Source organism: Manacus vitellinus, unplaced genomic scaffold (genome assembly GCF_001715985.3).
Source record: "Manacus vitellinus isolate BGI_N305 unplaced genomic scaffold, ASM171598v3 scaffold_17_pilon, whole genome shotgun sequence".
In the NCBI taxonomy this organism is placed as follows: domain Eukaryota; kingdom Metazoa; phylum Chordata; class Aves; order Passeriformes; family Pipridae; genus Manacus; species Manacus vitellinus.
Window position 1 is genome coordinate 14,471,502 of NW_021939256.1, and position 17,432 is coordinate 14,488,933.

General features: G+C 41.5%; 1 protein-coding gene across 1 annotated transcript in view; it reads right to left on the minus strand.

Moving 5' to 3' along the window:
- The window catches only part of DAP (death associated protein), a 51,990-nt gene extending 41,301 nt beyond the window's left edge, over positions 1–10,689 (minus strand). Inside the window, exons 1-2 of the mRNA XM_018070155.2 lie at positions 10,626–10,689; positions 4,055–4,151 (exon numbers count right to left, since the gene is read on the minus strand). Of these exons, the coding sequence (XP_017925644.2) occupies positions 4,055–4,151; positions 10,626–10,689 (161 nt within the window). The remainder of the gene's footprint in view (positions 1–4,054; positions 4,152–10,625) is intronic.
- Positions 10,690–17,432: the final 6,743 nt, after the last annotated feature.

A 17,432-nucleotide genomic window follows, 5' to 3' on the forward strand; every position in this document is an offset into this window, starting at 1 on the left:
CATGTGCCAAGAAACCCACCTCACAGTCCAGTTTACTACTGACACCTTGACCAAAGGGGTGCCACTGGCTTTTGGAGATGCCACGTCTTTAGTTCACCTAAACCAAACAACGCAACTTCTCCCTTCTTTCATCAAGTCTTCTCTATATAATCATATCCAGCCATTCCTCTTTAAGTAAAACTCTATTTATACCAGACACATAAAATTATTTCTACCACTCAAGGCTGAGAACTGCCTCACAGGAAAGGTTCAAATTTGTATAAAATTGTCTTACCACATACTGTTTTAAGGGATCACGAATCACCATTACGACAAGTCTCCCTATCTTCATGAAATGAGCTAAAAGTTGCTAAACAACTGAGAAAAATAAATGTCAAATAAGATATAACTAGTGAATGTTAAACTCATCTTTATCACAGCACAGTTAGCTATGTCCGAGGTGTTCACCTGTATCAGCTTTGTTTACTTTAAGACTAGAAACATTGACACAACAACTTTTTCTGCAATCAGGCTGCAAAAACAATGCTGTCTCTGAAGCCACAAATACTTCTATGAACCCCAGCCGAAAGCCTTCTTGCTGAGCAAGTGCTCGGATATGTGCCATCATGGGGAGGACATGTGCTCTCAGAATTCCCAGAGAACCCTGGGAGAGACTGAATTCTTCTGCTTCCATTTACTGTCAGTTCCACTAATCTGTCCTCAAGTAAACCTGCAATGAGATTAAAATAATGACTTAGTCATTCTACCCTCCCTTTTCACAAACAAATTACTCTGCTGTTTTATTCTTTTCTCCTACATCATTGTCAGCTGGTCATATCACCTGATACAGATTTCCTGAAGGGCTGTTTGCTCTTTTTAACTGTGAATGCAATAGGGAGTAGAAATTGCATCATATCAACAATACTACCTTAAAATGGCAAAGACTAAAAACATGAGAGTAGAAAGTTAAAAACACAGATGTCTCCATATCTGCTTAGCAAAGGGATATAAAATATCAGCTAGCAAAGCCCCACAAGTACGTTGGTGCTGGAGAAAGCAGAACAGAATGCTCACTTCTCCTCTCCTGACAAACCCATCCCCATCTCCTGATAAACCAGTCTCCACAGGCATCAGAAATCCAAGGATATTCAAAGGGCACTGTGAATCACCAGAACAGACACAAACTCCGGGGGACTGCACCTTCCAGCACAAAAGCAGCTGACATGCTGCAAACATAATTTAATTTTGACTAACAACAACAACAACTTTATGTACTGTGGCCTGTGAAGTTTGCTTATTCTGTCTTTGGCTAAATACATTCTTGCTCACATCTATAGCTTGTACTAACACCAGAGCAGTGCAAGTATTCCCACAGGAGACTACAACAGGCATATTAAACCCTTTCCCTTACATACACAAAAGGTTCCTCGTTCTATCAGGAAAACAACTTCTCTCAAGTTGTAAACCAACTTACTGCTTTGTATTATAACTCATGTTGGTTCCCACCTAACTATGCTCCTAATGTCCCCTCGCTGCTTTCTTTTTAAAGAGGATTAGATCAAAGAAATAAAATAGTTTAGCCCAGTGCTTTCTGTTTTAATATACAGGCTCGAGAAAACTGTATGCACAAGTGCCTAATACAGACCAACAATGTATCCTCCACATAAAACCAAAGCAAAGAGCAAGTACATATTTTGACAATCAACTGATCAAGTAGACAAGGGAATGAATTTTATGATGTGTAACAGCTAACTATTCTCTAGTTAATAAGGTAGCTCTAGAGGTCATTAAACTATCTCCTCTGCCATAAAAGCATAAAATTTGCTCACAGACCTACTTTACAATACTAATATACAGTGTGTCTGCTAGCATCTACAGATCAGGAGCGCAGCCCTCTCCCAATCATTCTGTTGCCCAGGCTTTGTTTCACATTGTGGATTGGTCTCAGGCCAGTTCACCTGGATTCTCTGAAGATAAGGCTAAAGTGGAACACATAGACCAAGGAGACACCTAACACATGCCAACTAGGATTGGTCCTTCAGTCCAGACAACCAAACTAAGTAATCTCCAAAACACACACAGTATGAACATTAAGTCCTCAGCACCCACTGTTTACCCCCACAAATGGGCTTCTATTGTGCCACAGCACCTGCTACAGCAAACATAGTCACAAATATCAAGATTAAATTTTAACTTTTCCCTGCACTATTTGACTGAGAGAGGGAAACATAATCTTTCTCCAAGAAAGGAATAAAGCACGTGCTATATCGTAACAGAGGCTTAGGTCTGTGAACAGATGCAAGAAGTCTTCTCATTTGGATCCTAATCAGGCACCCTCACCATGAGGCTGGCATGCCAAGGAAAGATAAGAATAAGAAGGTACATAATGCTGTGCTGGGTCTGGGTGAGGTGGTTAATTCTCACCATAGCAGCCTTTTCTGTGTTGTGCTTTGCACTGGTAGCTGGAAAGGTGCTGACAACACACGAGTGTTTTGGCCACTGCTGAGCAGTGCTTCCACAGCACCTAGGCTGTCTCTCCACCACCACCCTCTCACCAGCAGGCTATGGGTGGGCAATATCTTGGGAGGGGACACAGTCAGGACAGTCGACCCTAACTGACCAAAGGGATATTCCATACCATCTGCTCAGCAATAAAAGCTGGGAGAAAGGACGAGGAGGAGACAGGGAGCATTCATTATCACCATGTTTTCTTCCAGAGCAATCACTACATGTACTGAAGCCATGCTACGCAGGAAGTGGTGGACATCGTCTGCTGAAAGGACATAGTGAATAAAAATTTTGTTTTCCTTTGCTTCTGTGCAACATGGGCTTTCTTTTGCTTTATTAAACTGTCTTTGTCTTGACCCATGGGTTTTTTTCCATCTTGTTTTCTCCCTCCTCATCCTGCTGAGTAGGGGAGTAATAGAACAGCTTGGTGGACATCTGTTGTACAGCCAAGGTCAACCCACCACAACCACACCTTAAATAAAATGATGTATCCCCAAGCAAAGTTTAAATTGACCCCAAGAAACAATTTCTTACTTAAGTCAAAACTCGATTGCAGTACAGACTCTTTCAACTTATATGCCACTGAGCAGAATTACAAGATGACCAATTTGATTGATGAAGAAAGGACATAAAGTATAATTTTCCTGCATTGTATTTGAATATATTAATTAAAATTACTTTTCTCTTCTTATAAAGGTGTTTCCTATTCCAGTTGTGATTTAGTAAATAAACACCTTTATTCTTATTTATACAGACATTTTCACAATGCCATTGTTCTACATGTAAAATAAATATAAGTCAGTCTACTTACCAAAGCACAAGAACAGATCTCAGGGTTTTTTTAAGTTGAGCAAATACCAAGAACAATCCCAGGCAGTAAGTTAATAGATAAACATTTCAGGTAAATATAGTCCTGGCTACAAAGAAAAACATCTAGCCACGGAAAGCAGCACAAAACTAGGTGGCTTTTGTAGGAACAGAAGTACTGCAACAGTTCATTGAACCTCCCTGCTTTCTAAACAGCAGTAAACGAATAAATCTACTTAAAACTGCTAAGTAACTGCTGTCTTAGTATTTGCCACCACCAAAACTGATAGATTCCCATCTAAAATAAAAGCAGATAATATTAACACCATTTATTTTTACTTGTCTTTTCAAAAGCACCATATTGTCAAATATCTCACAGAGAAAGGATAGGGACTACAGGGTAAAAGGAATCACCCAGCACACAGCAAGACCATCTCATGAATTGACAGCGCAATGCTTATGTCCAAATGTGCTTCTCCACAGTCTGAATTCAGACATTTTAGGAAAGCTGAGGTTTTACTTTAACTGTACTTTTTTCTCCAATCTTCTCTTACCTGGCAGGATCATTTAAAAGAGGCTTAGCAATGTGAAAATTCCCAAATTCTCCAATTCTCTTGAAGGAGTGTCTGACTTGCTACTGCTTTATGATACAAAACCAACTGTATCTTTGGTTTGCTATTTACAAGGAAAGCAAACTGGTTATAAGGCTCAAGGTCATGGAAATTCACTGTAGTACTTGCACCAAATCAAAAGTGCTCACCTGCTGGTTTCCCAGTCTTGGTCATCCTTATCTTTTTCTTCTTTGGCATCAGAATTGTGTGGGTGTTTCTGCACAATCCGCATCCCACCAGCTTTCACTGGAATGAAAATTAAACAGACAAAACAAACTTCAGTCAAAATACCGTAAGAAGAAAGTTTTAAGCATGACTCTCCCCACTTGCTTCCTGACACTTTACAGAGTAGTTTAATGGTAACTACAGTTTGAAAAAAGGGCCTGAAGTGTAAAAAAGTGGCGGGCCTGAAGTGTAAAAAAGTGGCAAGCCTGAGGAACAGCTACTTCAGGACCACACCTGCCATTCTCTTTTACATCATGCCATCTTTGCTTATCCTGAGAAGCTGCAGGTCATTTTATCATCTGCTTTCAACATCATTTCAGAAAACTCAACGCTGTTTTAACTCCCCCTCCACCTCTTACTAACTTGCAGCAGTCCAAAGAAGAAACTGAGGCAATTACTTGCACAAAAGGTCACAAACATGAATGTTAAATACTCTGATAGAACAAGAAGGGTCAAAGAAACTTACTTGTCATTTCAAGTTTAAAAAGTACATCTATAATAATAGTATTTATACAAAAAGTACTTTAGAAATAGTGTAACAGAAAGCAAAGCTTAGAAGGACTGTTAACTTGCATTTAGAATGGAGCTTTTTGTTTTGTAAAACATATTAGCATTTACAACATTTCAAATGCTTGCATCATTTAGTTTTAGAAATGATGCAAATGTGAAAGCATCCCTTTGAAACACAAAACAAGAAGTGAAAGCAAATCCACTTATGTTCATCACTTATCCACTCCAAATCGCAATACAAAACAGGAACCAAGCCAGGCTTAACACTGCAGCTACAAAGCAGAGCAACAGGCAGGCTGCTCTTGATCTGCTTTCTGTTTCAATAGTGTACTTTTTTTTCTTCAACCATTGCTATACACGCTTACAGGACAAGAAGATGCATCTCATTAGCTAACTGGATGGGTTACACTGCCATCAGCAACCCCATAAGAAAACCACTGTAGCAGTCAGAAGTCAATAAAACCACCTACAGACCCGCTGGTTTGTGTTTCACATTGCCTTGACACAGCAAGCCTTAGTCAGACACGGCAGAGATGTCACAGCCAGAGTGAGCAGGATGCCAGAGCAGCCATTGGAAGAAGCTGAAGCGCTTGCCAGCATGGCTGGGGGAAGCTGTACTTCTGACAGCCTTCCTGTGTCCAGCCACAGAGGGATTAGGGCACCTCACAGCAGTTCAGTGCTAATCCCTGAAACCTAGACACAAATCTAGTGCTCAATTCTTAACCAGGACAGCAATGGACAGGACACCAATGTGCATAAATTCTACAGCCTGTGTGAAGGCAATCAGGAAAGAGAAGCTGACCTGCCCTAGGAGAAAGTGACAGCTCTTTGGCCCTGCTTTTTAAAAACAGATTTTAAACTTTTTATGATATTTGAAAGGCAAACTTCTGATGCAATAAAGGTCATTAACTAAAGTTAGGCAATCAACAGACAAACCCAAAGAAATATCTTTCGAACCTATCAAAATTGTGTCCTCTTACCATGTATTACAAAAAAACAACCCCTAAACCCAGATCACTAATCATTTTGTGTTCTGTCTCCAGAATTATACTTCAATAGGTGAGAAATGTTTCACATGGGACAAGGAAGGAGAGTCAGTTTAAAAGCTATATTTCTTGTTGCCTAAAGTGAAGCAAAATTAAAATTCCAATTAATTTCTCTTGATTCAAGCTCCTCAGGAATTACAGTTTGTTTGCAAAAGCAAACACCAAGAGTTCTGCCAAGTGCTGTCTTCTTTTAATATCTCAGTTAATGAAAGTGATTGGTATGTTTTATGGACCTTAATTTACAAATTAATAATTTGAATTAATGTCTATATTTAACATCATTGCACAATCAGTTATTATTTATTCCAAATTACTTTTTGTGGAAGATGCTGTCTCCACAGCAACATCTGCCAGGGTTACAAACGGCACCTCTGAACAATACACACATCTCCATGTCCTTCACCATCTCGTAGGAAAGTAAAAAATCAGTACCTGAAGATTTAGTGCTAATTTAGGTGGTCTAAAATCTCTCTCTTCTCATATTGTATATCATCAGGCCACCAGTCACTTGTTTTCTCTTTATCTGTCACCGGAAAAGATATGCAGCTAACACGTTCAGATTTGTCTGTATGAAGAATTAACAGGGATTAAAAAGCAAATAGCCAGACAACTAAAAGGCATAGTAGTGACTGAGTAATGCAGCAACTTAATGTGTTTTTAATCTGATTTTTTTGAACTAATATCAGCAGGAATAGCATAGACACCTTAAAGTACTTTGGTGCATAATTAATAATACTTAGTAATCTGAGGTTACTGTGCAGACCTGGGAAATCAAAAGAAGAATCCAGCAAACAACTGCCATAATCATGTGCATTTCTGAGACCAAAAGTGAAATAATTAGATCAGCATTCTATACATATAGCTGATGTACACTTCTGCCACCCATGATACAGCATGCTCATACCCAATCTAGTTTCAAGAGATTTATCTTAAGAAGATAAAATACTCTTGCAGCAAAATTCACCTTCCTTTTCAAAAGGTTTCAACTAATCTACACTACATTGGAGAGAGACAGAGAGAAAAAATTATGATTACATCCACCAAGCTAAAAAAAAAACCCACTCCATTTGGGAGATTTTCTTGGGAGTTATGAGGATTCATCTATTTCGTACTTGCCTAGCATTTACTACACAATTTGGCAGATGCTTACCATGGCGATTTGTCCTTTAAAAATCACCCTTAAAAAGAGCTCAGATTTCCTCGTAATAAATCCTACAGAGAAAGGACCTAAATAAATGATAAACCACCTTTCAGAACGCTGTCAGAAATCAGTGCCCAGAAGTGGATGGTGTCAACAACAACGTGTTGGCATTAGGAAGAAAGCAGCTCCTGTGCTAAAGAGCAAGAGGAGAGTTTAGGAGGGACTTGCGCTAAGGCAAGAGGGGACCGGGAACAGCTCCCTGAGGTGGTGGCAGCCAAGAGACCACCAGTCTCTAAAGTGTGAAATAAAGAAGAGATCATCTGCCAGTATGCTCTGAGAAGAGCAACAGGTCTGTTTGCCTCACTGCTGGATATGAGACAAGTTTGGGATTTTAATTATGATCTGTCATGTTTTTCCCCCCTTGAGAGTCAGACAGGACTGCCCTGCCTGTCCTGTGAATGCCAGCCCGTGGTCCTCTTAATGGTATGACTACTCCTTCAATCTAGAGTGGGAATACACCACTCTACTTTTTCTTCTCCTCCCCCCACTGTTGTGCTTATTTCAGACTCCTCCCAGTCTCTGAGACTGAATTCTGAAATAAACCCCACTGAGCTGGATCAAGTACCAAGCACCTAGAGAAGCATTATAGATCAGCAATGGCACTGGCCCCAGCTCGCTCACAGCGCAGGTTTCCCCTTAACAGACTGCTGGTCACAGCATCTGGAGAGGAACTTTTAGAAATCCAGATTATAACCAAGAGTTTTAGCAGGTTCCCCTTTTCCTTGAGTATGGTATTCAATATTAACATGAAAATTTATTTCTTATGTACTGTGTAATAACAGATTCCATTACAACGATAAGATGCATGAAAAGGGAAACACAAAATATGCCCTTGTGAAAGATTAAGGGAGCATACCTTAGTGTCCAACAAAGTAAGAACAGAGGTAAGAGTTATTATATACCTTCATTTCATAGAAATCTTGGCTCAGAGCTATATTTTTTTTAGTGCAGGAAAAAGCACATAACTACTTTCATGAATCTATTGTAAAGCTTCACAAATAAACTATTAACACAACCACCTTGCTTTGTCCCTCCACAGTATCTACCAGAAGAAATGAACAACTAAAAGCATAATTAAGCACAGCTCTTTAGAAGGACTGTACAAACCTACTCAGAAACATATTACATGCAGGTGCATTTGATCTCACTGACAGACAGATATTTAATAAAGATTAAGTTAAGGTCCTCTTAAATTTCAGAAAGAAGTTCAAAGTCACTTCGCACACCCTGTTAGCAGCCTGAGGTCTTGAGGTTTCTTTCCATTTCATTACCCTTTGTCTTTTCAAGTGCTCTTTCTTCCCCCATATGTGAAAGATCAATGCAGAAAGAGAGCCAACAGACTGCACGCAGTCAGTAAGTGAGGGCCAACAGTGCACATGAAAAACAATGGATTTGCTAATTTTGCTTTTAATTTGATGACCCTAATCCTTACTAACTTTTATGTGTCAAAATCATACTCAGTGGGGTAAGACATCTGTAATTACAGGTAAGGTTCTTTATACAACTGTATGCAGCAAAACCTGAGCCTTTAAGCCATTTATTAAACGAGATACCTTATTCACATCTTTGCTAGGAACTTGCTTTGTTATTTATGAACACAATTTCACCTGTATTTATTTTTGTAAAAAAATCTTTTACTTTCATTTTATTAAGACTTGCTTACAGACTGACCTACTGCATTGTTTTAATATTCAAGGATCTAAACCAGCTTGATATAGAAGATTAAAACCTAGCTTCACACACCAAATATAAAAACTGTTGCTAGTCAGCACATTTGTTGTGGTTTTCTAAGTGTTAAAAGAACACAGGGCCACTTTTCTCTGCCAGACGGTTCAGAACCACCTTCTTGCAGAAGCATCCTGGAATTTAACTTCTTCCTGAAGATACTGTACATAGTGTTAGTTGTTTTTTCTAACCTTAAAGACAGACTTGGTAATCCCCTTCCTTCCAAAGCTCAACTGGTGCATGTTTACACATACAGAAAAAATAACAGGGATGCCAATGATCTTAAAAGGCTGAAAAAGTTCTTCATTTCATATGTGGGCATGTTTTACACAGAAAAAATAAACTGAAATACTCAGCAAAGGAAGCCTGTACTGTACTCCAGTCGTGCTTTTGCACTGTGCATCGCTAGTGTCTTGTGTAGAGAGGCTCACTTCAGGTCTTTTAAAAATGCCACCTGTTTCAAAAGACAGGTTTTGAAGCAACACTCTCAAACATGCAATGACATCAGAAAATACAGTCGTGAAGCACCTAAATGAAAATATATGCCCTCGACAGTGTAGCTGGGAGATAAAGCTAAACCAATGTCAGGTCTTAATGATCCCTTCACTCTGAAGCTGATGTGTACCTCAAGGCAAGCCAGCTCAAGAGCTATGGCAACAAAAGCTGTCAACATTGGGAAAGATTGGGGAACCATTGGGTTCGGTTCCCTGAAGCAGCTCAACAGGAAGTCAGGTCAAAGCTAATGCCATGACAAGGGCGGCTGCAGGACTAGGATGACTCTGCTTGGCCAAGACACTGGCTTAACTCAACTGCTGAACTATATTTGCCGTGCAAAGTAAAGCCATTATTTCTCACTTCTAATATCTGTTTAGAGGAATCACAGGTCCTCATTATAAAAAGAGTAGAATTAAATAAGGGTTCAACAACCGTTTAGAAATTTAGCTTTAAATCTCATCAATTGATGTGAATACAAAACTTACCACCTGTGAATTTAGAATTTCAACAGTTGCTACTGAAACACTTAAAAAAAAAAAAAAAAAAGCTCGCCAGAGAGGAGCTGCCGTCCATGGACGGCGGCAGACGGGTGTCCCACTGAATGTGACACACAGCTCCTACCCTGACCACCTGCTCTCCCACGAGCACGCAGCAGCGGGATGGAACGCGACAGAGCTCCTTTGCTGGGCAGTTCATAAGCAGCTTTACTTGTTTCCTACTCTGCCAGCCCCCAGAACTGCAGCCAGGAGCGCACAGCCTGCTCTGGCACTCACACCGTGACGCCCACAGGCAAAATGGATGCACAGCGTACTACTACAGTATTACTAGTTTGCAGTGCGTCTGCTCGCACTCAGTTTGCGCTGTTGGAACATCGTCTCCGTGACCCAGACTGCTCCGTTCCCGTTCCTCTTCCCACCATCGCCAGCCCCAGGCGGTGGTTCCGCAGGCCTCCCCCGCCTTTCGAGGGCGGGATGCCGGTGGAAGACAACGTAGTCTGCCGGGTGGGAGCCCGGAGACGCCAAGCTGCACACACCCGATGAGGGTTTGTCCATAGCCAGGGAGGTCCTCCGGGAGGAACAGGGCAGGGAGAGTCGCCCCGTCACCGCGAAAGCTGCCGGAGGGCAGGGAGCGCCGATGGCGAGCAGGGCTCAGGATCCCATCCTACCTGGATCCCACAGCACACCTCCCGCGGCCAGAGCGCCACCACCACACGTCGCTCCGGGCGGCGGCGCCCGGGCAGCAGGGAGAGAGGGAACCCCCCGGGGCTGTTCCGGCCACTGCCCTTGCCGGCCCGGGGACCGCCCGAGGCCCAACTCGCCCTGCTCAGGCCTCGCCCCGGGCGGGCAAACCGGAAGTGGCACAGAGCCGGCCGGCTTCCGCGGGGAAACTGCGCCCGGCCGGGCTCTCCCCGGGGCCGCTCGGCCCGGCGCCCGCGGCGCCACGGCCCTCCCCACCCCGGCCCGTTCCCCCGGCGTGGGAAAAGAGAAAGAGCGGAGGAGAACGGGACCGCGGCCGTACCAGCAGGAGGGTGTCCCCCCGGCCGCCCGCGGTCCTCTGCTTTCTCTTTGGGAGGCGAAGACATTTTACTGTGGGCAGCGGGGCCCCCCCCCCCGGCCGTTCCCGCACCGCGAAACCCGCAACCCGAACGCAGCCACGAGCACGGCAGCCCGCCCGGACCGGCCCGCAGTGCCCCGCAACGGCGCGGCCCCCCCGCCCCTCCCGCTCTGTCAAACGTGGCCCGGCCGGCCAGGAACCGCGCCCCCCGAGGGGCGGGCGCCGCCACCGCGCCCCCAGCCGGCGGCCGCGCCGGGCCGCCCCCAGGCGGGCGTGGTGGCCGTCTGACCGGCAACCTCACTGTTTTTAATTGCCGAGGGAAGGTGGCAACAGGCGGTCGATGTCATGATTCTGAGTCGGCTGCTTGTGGCGCTTCAAATAATACCCGTCATTAGCGACTAATCGGCTTGTTCACACCTTGCGCTTTGTCGCGTCCTGCCAAACTACGTAGGTGTGAAGTGGCACGTGTGTGAGGAGAGCGCTGTGCTGGTTTTGGCTGGGGTAGAGTCAATTGTCTTGGCAGCGGCCGGTGTGGAGCCGTGTTTTGCGTTTGTGCTGGAAACGGCGTGGATAACACAGGGATGTTTTAGCTATTGCTGAGCAGAGCTCACACAGCGCCAAGGCCTTTTCTGCTCGCCTCACCCCATCAGCGAGGAGGATGGGTAGTCACTCGGAGCTGGGAGAGGACATAGCCGGGACAGCTGACCCCAACTGACCCAAGGGATATTCCGTACCATATGTCATCATGCTTAGCATATTTAGCCAGGGAAAGAAGGAGGAAGGGGTAATGTTTGGAGTTACAGCATTCGTCTTCCCAAATCACCGTTACACGTGATGGAGCCCTGTTTTCCTGGGGATGGCTGAACACCTGTGACTGTGGGAAGCGGTGAATGAATTCCTTGTTTTGCTTTGTTTGTGTGCGTGGCTTTGCTTTCCCTATTAAACTGTCTTTATCTCAGTCCATGAGATTTCTCCCTTTTCTCATTCTACCTTCTATCCTACCAGGGGAGGGTGAGCGAACAGCTGTGTGATGCTTATTTGCCAGGTGGGGTTAAAACCCTGATAAGTGCCGACCTTGCCTGTGCTTCAGATCTCATTACCTTCGTTTGAAATCACAGTGCTGATTCACATCGTTTTAAGAAAATTTTTCAAATGCTTCAGTTATGTTTTCCAAGTCACATGGAAAGGCATAGAGCATGATATCTGAATAAATTATATTAGCAGCAAAGTGTAAACCATACAGGCCATTCTGATTTTCTTTTATAAGTTGATATAAGAAAGCAAGTCCCCCAGAAGATGAGTGTACAATGTTCAGAAGTTGAATGCCCCCCTGCCCCCCCTCCACTGAAGTGGTGTAGAAATATCTCATCACACATTTTTTAGAGGGAAAATAATATAAGAATATTTTAATTATTTGCTATCACTCTTTGTTACAACTGTGTTGTCATTGCCAAAATATATGTGATGAGTAAATACAAGTTTGGGGTATTTTTTTTGCAGTAGTCTAAAATATAATTACATCATAGTATCCTTAACAGCCGGATCTAACAAATGTTGCACAAACATTGTAACTAAGTTCTTACATTTTGCTGCTGGTCACTTTAATTTCTTACATATGCAGCACTTTAGAGTCTGATGTTATATTTTCAGCTCTGTCACCTTCTGTGTAGCCTAACACAAATTCCCTTTCTAGTCTCTGCCAAAGTCTATCCAGATTAGATTTTTTTCTGGTGTAGAATTAACTCCTAAATTGAGATTGTAATGATTTTTTTGGTCTACTGTCTTCTGAACACGAATTAAAGTATTAAATTTTCAGGTTTTCTTCATTCTCCCACATATATTTGGTTTGGATTTCGCTGTACTGGTTACCAGAGGTGATAGAAATTTTTGCTGTTGCAGGTTTCATCTAAACCAACTGTTATAGGTATGAAATTAAAAAAAATGTGCTTTATGACATTAAAAGGCCGACAGGTGTATATTTTTTTCTCTAACAATCAGTAATAATTTCATATTTCAGTGCAAAGATTTGGTATGTGAGGATGAACTGGGAGGAAGTATTACTTTAAATATGTGTTTTGGCTGCTCTTGTGAAAGCCAGCAACATGTCTTAACGTTATGGGTCTTTGCATATTGCCATTAACGCAAGCATTCGCATGAAGGCTCACTGTGGCTTCACAGCTGGGATACAATATCCATCCTGAGTATGTCAGAGACACAGGGCTGAAACAGAGCGTTTCCTGAAAATGCAGCTGTGCATTGGGTTTGGAAGCTGGGATCTCAAGGCAAACCATTCCGGTGCAGAAGGAGCAAGGACTGGAAGAGGGGAAAAGAGATTGAAACAGGAATTGAGGAACAGGAGGACTTGGCCTAAGTGGACAAGGAGATGAGGTCAAAAAGTTGAGTAGAGAGTGATTAAGAGGTGACATGAGAATTGTAAAGCAAGGCAAGTGCTGCAGTAGAAGGAAACAAATATTTTTCCTCAAACAGTGAAGTGGAAGCCAGGACTGATTGGGTTGAGATGAGGAGCCCAGGGGGAAGGGAGGCAGGGCTGAAGGTAGGTCAGGCAGGAGCAAGCACACAGAGGATCAGGCTTGTGGGAGGGAGAGGGAAGGATCTTCACTGCTTTGCAGACTGACCTCTCTGTACTTGTCAGTGCATATAATTACTGCCTTCTTGAAGTGACAGGGGCCTGTGCAAAAGCTAAGTTTCTATGCTTGCAGAAGAATTAAATAAGTGTCAATATGATACCATAGGATAGAATTTCAATTTCAGATATTTACTCAATTTCTGATTTTAAAATGTTGCAAGAAAAGCAAAAAAAAAGGAGACAAAAATCACAAATTTAAAAATAAATAGAGATTTGTAAAATCCAGCACCTAAATGAGATGATGTCATAAAGTTCGTAAAATAGACTTCAATTTTGTGAAACAGAGTCATGGTTTCTTTGGCAGATGTAAGGCAACATGCATTTTCCTAACTAGTAGTGGTGCCATAATAGTAGTAGCAATCATAGAACCATAGAATCATTAAGGTTGGAAAAGACCCTTAAGATTATCAAGTCAGACCATCAACCTAGCATTACCCCTGGAAGCGTTCAAAAAATGTGTGGATATGGCACTTGAGGACATGGTTTAATGGTGGACATAGTTCACCCTGGGAAATCTGTTCCAATCCTTTACAACCCTCTCCATGAAGACACTTTTCCTACTATCCAATCAAAACCTCTCCTGTCACAACTTGAGGCCGTTTCCTTTTGTCCTGTCACTTGTTAACTGGAAGAAGAGACTGGCACCCACCTCACTACGACCTCTTTTCACAGGTAGTTATAGCAAGCAATAAGGTCTCCTCTGACCCTCCTTTTCTTCAGGCTGAACAACATCCTTCTCAATTATGCCAATGTACAAGAAATACAGAGGCATTCTTAATGACAGGCAGAAAATGCCAGGATTTTTCAGTCACTTAGTCATTTCCAGCAGGCCCGTTGTTTGTAGCAACACGCACAAATGGCAGCAACAGTGGGAAACTTCAGCGGAAAACAGGCAGAGATTTTACAAAAAGTTGGCTGTAGAGTCACTTCCTTTGCCAAATCAGCCCCACCTGGTGCTGACACACTTTCCTCAGAGATTGTAGCAAAGACAAGTCCCTACTGGAAAACGAGTGAATGACGGCATCACAGGACAGGGCACTCAAATGTAGCAGCACACTGAGGGAAGAATAAGTAAAATCAGGTTGCTTAGAATATTTCATGTTTTAAAGTGTTTTGAAGACTGCTGGATGTTTTAGAATATGAGCATTTTTGTGGAGGATTCCACCGAACACCAATTCATGGGTAAGAGCTCGTAATAGATGTCTCAAGTGTCTGTGACATTATCCTGCATAGCCAAGAAAGAGTACTCTCCAGCTACTACTAATTTTACCTAAAATAGCAAGCACCATCTTTTGTGGTGATGGTGCAGGCAAAAACTCCTGCATTAAAAAAAAAAAAGCCCAACCAAAAACAGGAAAAAAGTCCTTTACAGATCCTAAAGGCTAAGTTAAGGGAAAAAAAACCAAAACAAACCAGAACTAACCAACCAAACAAACAAAAAACAGACAAAAAAACCCAACAAAAAAACCCCTAAAACCCACAAACTTGAAGTGTTAGTTAGGGAAGTATGTGAAAGCATGCATTGAAGAACTATTTTCAGTGGCAGTCAGGCCTTCACAGCACTTTTGACAATAATACTAGGTCCTTATTTTTTGTTCTCTATAGCCCCAAGTATGTTCGGTAAGCAGTCTATTTTAAAAATAAACAGTCTGCTGAACTATGATTAGGACACCATTTATGTCTAAGACAGTGCTTAACAGATGCCCGTAGTTTTGGTGCTTTCACTCGAGGCCTGCAGCGAAGTTTTGTGTTCTTTCTGAAAATACTGACACATGTAGAAAAGCAATTTCTGGGTTCAAGTCAATGGGAAATTATAACAGTGCAACCTAGGATCACTCAGCACTTAAAAGGCAGCTAAATGTTCTGCCACATGAACTTCTGCTGTCATTTTCAGCACACGTATGCACATGCGTGCTGTAAATCCTGGGAAACATGATAAACTGCTCCATATTTAGGCTATAGGGTAGGCAATACTGTCTCAGATAATAGGGTGTTGCCAAATTTATGGATAACCAGCAAGTCAATGAAAATATCAGTCAATTTTGGTAATGCATCCAAAAAAGTTTTGCTTAAAAACAATCAGTTGTTTTGAAATGTTGGCTGTTTTATTTCAACAACATGTTTTAATATTTTGCTATTTTTAAAGATTAAAAACCATGGAGAAGCTAAATTATTTTTTCTTTTTTTTCTTCTCCCTTTTTTCCCCCTGCCAGTTAAGAAAAATATCAGTTCTCCAAATGGTTCCAATCCTTTGTGACATTTTTAGGGTGGCATGATAATTTCTGAGAAAATATAAAGCAAATCAAAGGGTTTACTTGGGAACTTAATCCTTCATTTTGACTTTTTGAGTTTGCAGATTTTTATTTGTATATGTTACTACCCACTACTTAAAAGAATGGGCTTAGTCTGATGCAGTCACCAGATGGGAAAGTTCCTTGCTTTTCTACTTATGTGGAAATATGTAAAGCTTTTAGCAAAAGACTAATAGTATTGTTTCAGTTCTGTCCACTGCTATTCCAGATTGAGGAAAGTGTGCTGGCTTTAAGAACTATGGTTTGCTTGGAAATCTTCAGGGATTGTGTGGGCCACCATCCAAAAAGGTGATTTTCTTATAATGTGCAGACCTGGAAAAACAGTTTTTGTAAGAAAACAAGCAAACAAATCTGGGACAAGGAGTAACATGTGCTTTACTAACAATTTTCCACCCTTCCCTTACTAACTGTTGTTGCATTCACTCATTAAAGTTGCTTGGGTTGCCAATGTTTGCTGATTCCTCCGTATCTTGATGATTTGATTAATTTCATATTGTTACCCGATCTGCCCTGTTACTCTGTCAAGGAACACAAATTTATTTGCTCACTTGATTTACTAATTCAGTTTTCCAGGAAAACCTATATAATTCATTTTTTTCTTTAGAATTAGGGTAAGTTCCCACTGGGGCAAGCTAAATTTGTTGAGTGGTAAAAGTTACTGAATTGAATCACAGTGTAATTGTAAAATTCAAATGCTATTTTTTCTTAGTGTTTTATTAGATTTCCTTGGAAGTATTTCTGTTAAAAAGTATACTATAGGTCTATCTTATGAGAAAGGTGGAATGATGATGTTTTCAGAAAGAAACACTGCAACATTACGTTGCCAGTCTTATGCTTTATTGTCATAAAGTTCAGACTTCTGAGCAGTTATCAAATATTGAATCAGCATGAAAAGCAATTTCTCAGTATGATGGATTACTACTGAGATATAAATCAAATTCAGGAGGCTTGTAGAAAATTAAGAAGTTGTTCTGCATGCCTCTTTTCACAAAAGCCTTCTGTTTTTCTGTTAGTAGTTTGCTGCAACGACTACTTTTTACATTTGCTCCTCCCATTTACAATATTATTTTAAGTGTTAAGTTTTAGACATGCTAGAGTGACATAATTTGTTGTATATTTCTTTTCTTTCAAGGACAGTCACAGGTTGTTATTGGCCATATAGCTGAAGCAAAAATTTATATTTACTTCATGTGAGAATTCTGCCTTTAAGAAAAACCCAAATGGAAACCACCATTGCAATACAGCCTAACATTAAGCTAAAATTTATTACTTTTCATTAAAGTCTTTATAAATGTCATCACCACTATAAACTAAAAGGCAAATAAAGCAAAATAAAGGGAATAAACCTCTGTGAGTTTCCAGAGGCTTTGCCTTGCAAAATATCACTGTTCATTCTTCCTCCAATGCAGTGCAATGCAGTTCTGCCTTAGAACACAACTCACAGTGATAATACTACAGAAGTATTCTGATATGGAAGATTAATAAAGCAATTTATAGATTCAACAGAAGAAACGCAGGAAGAAGGGAAGAAGAAAAAGATGGAAAGAGAAAAAAAGAAGGAAAGTAGGAAGGCAGATGGAGAGGGAGGGATATACCTACTGCAACAGGGAAAGTAGAAGTTGTCTTTTGGAGGTTTTTATCCAAAGAGCTCAATATTATGCATAAAGGCCATAATTTTCATTATCCACTGCCTTATAATGGGCAAATGAAAGTACAGAGAGGTAAAAATAAGTTGCCAAAGCCAAATTAGTAGCAGAGATGAAAACAGAAGCCAGGCCCCATGAGGCACAGTTCTCTCTCTGTTGTCTCATT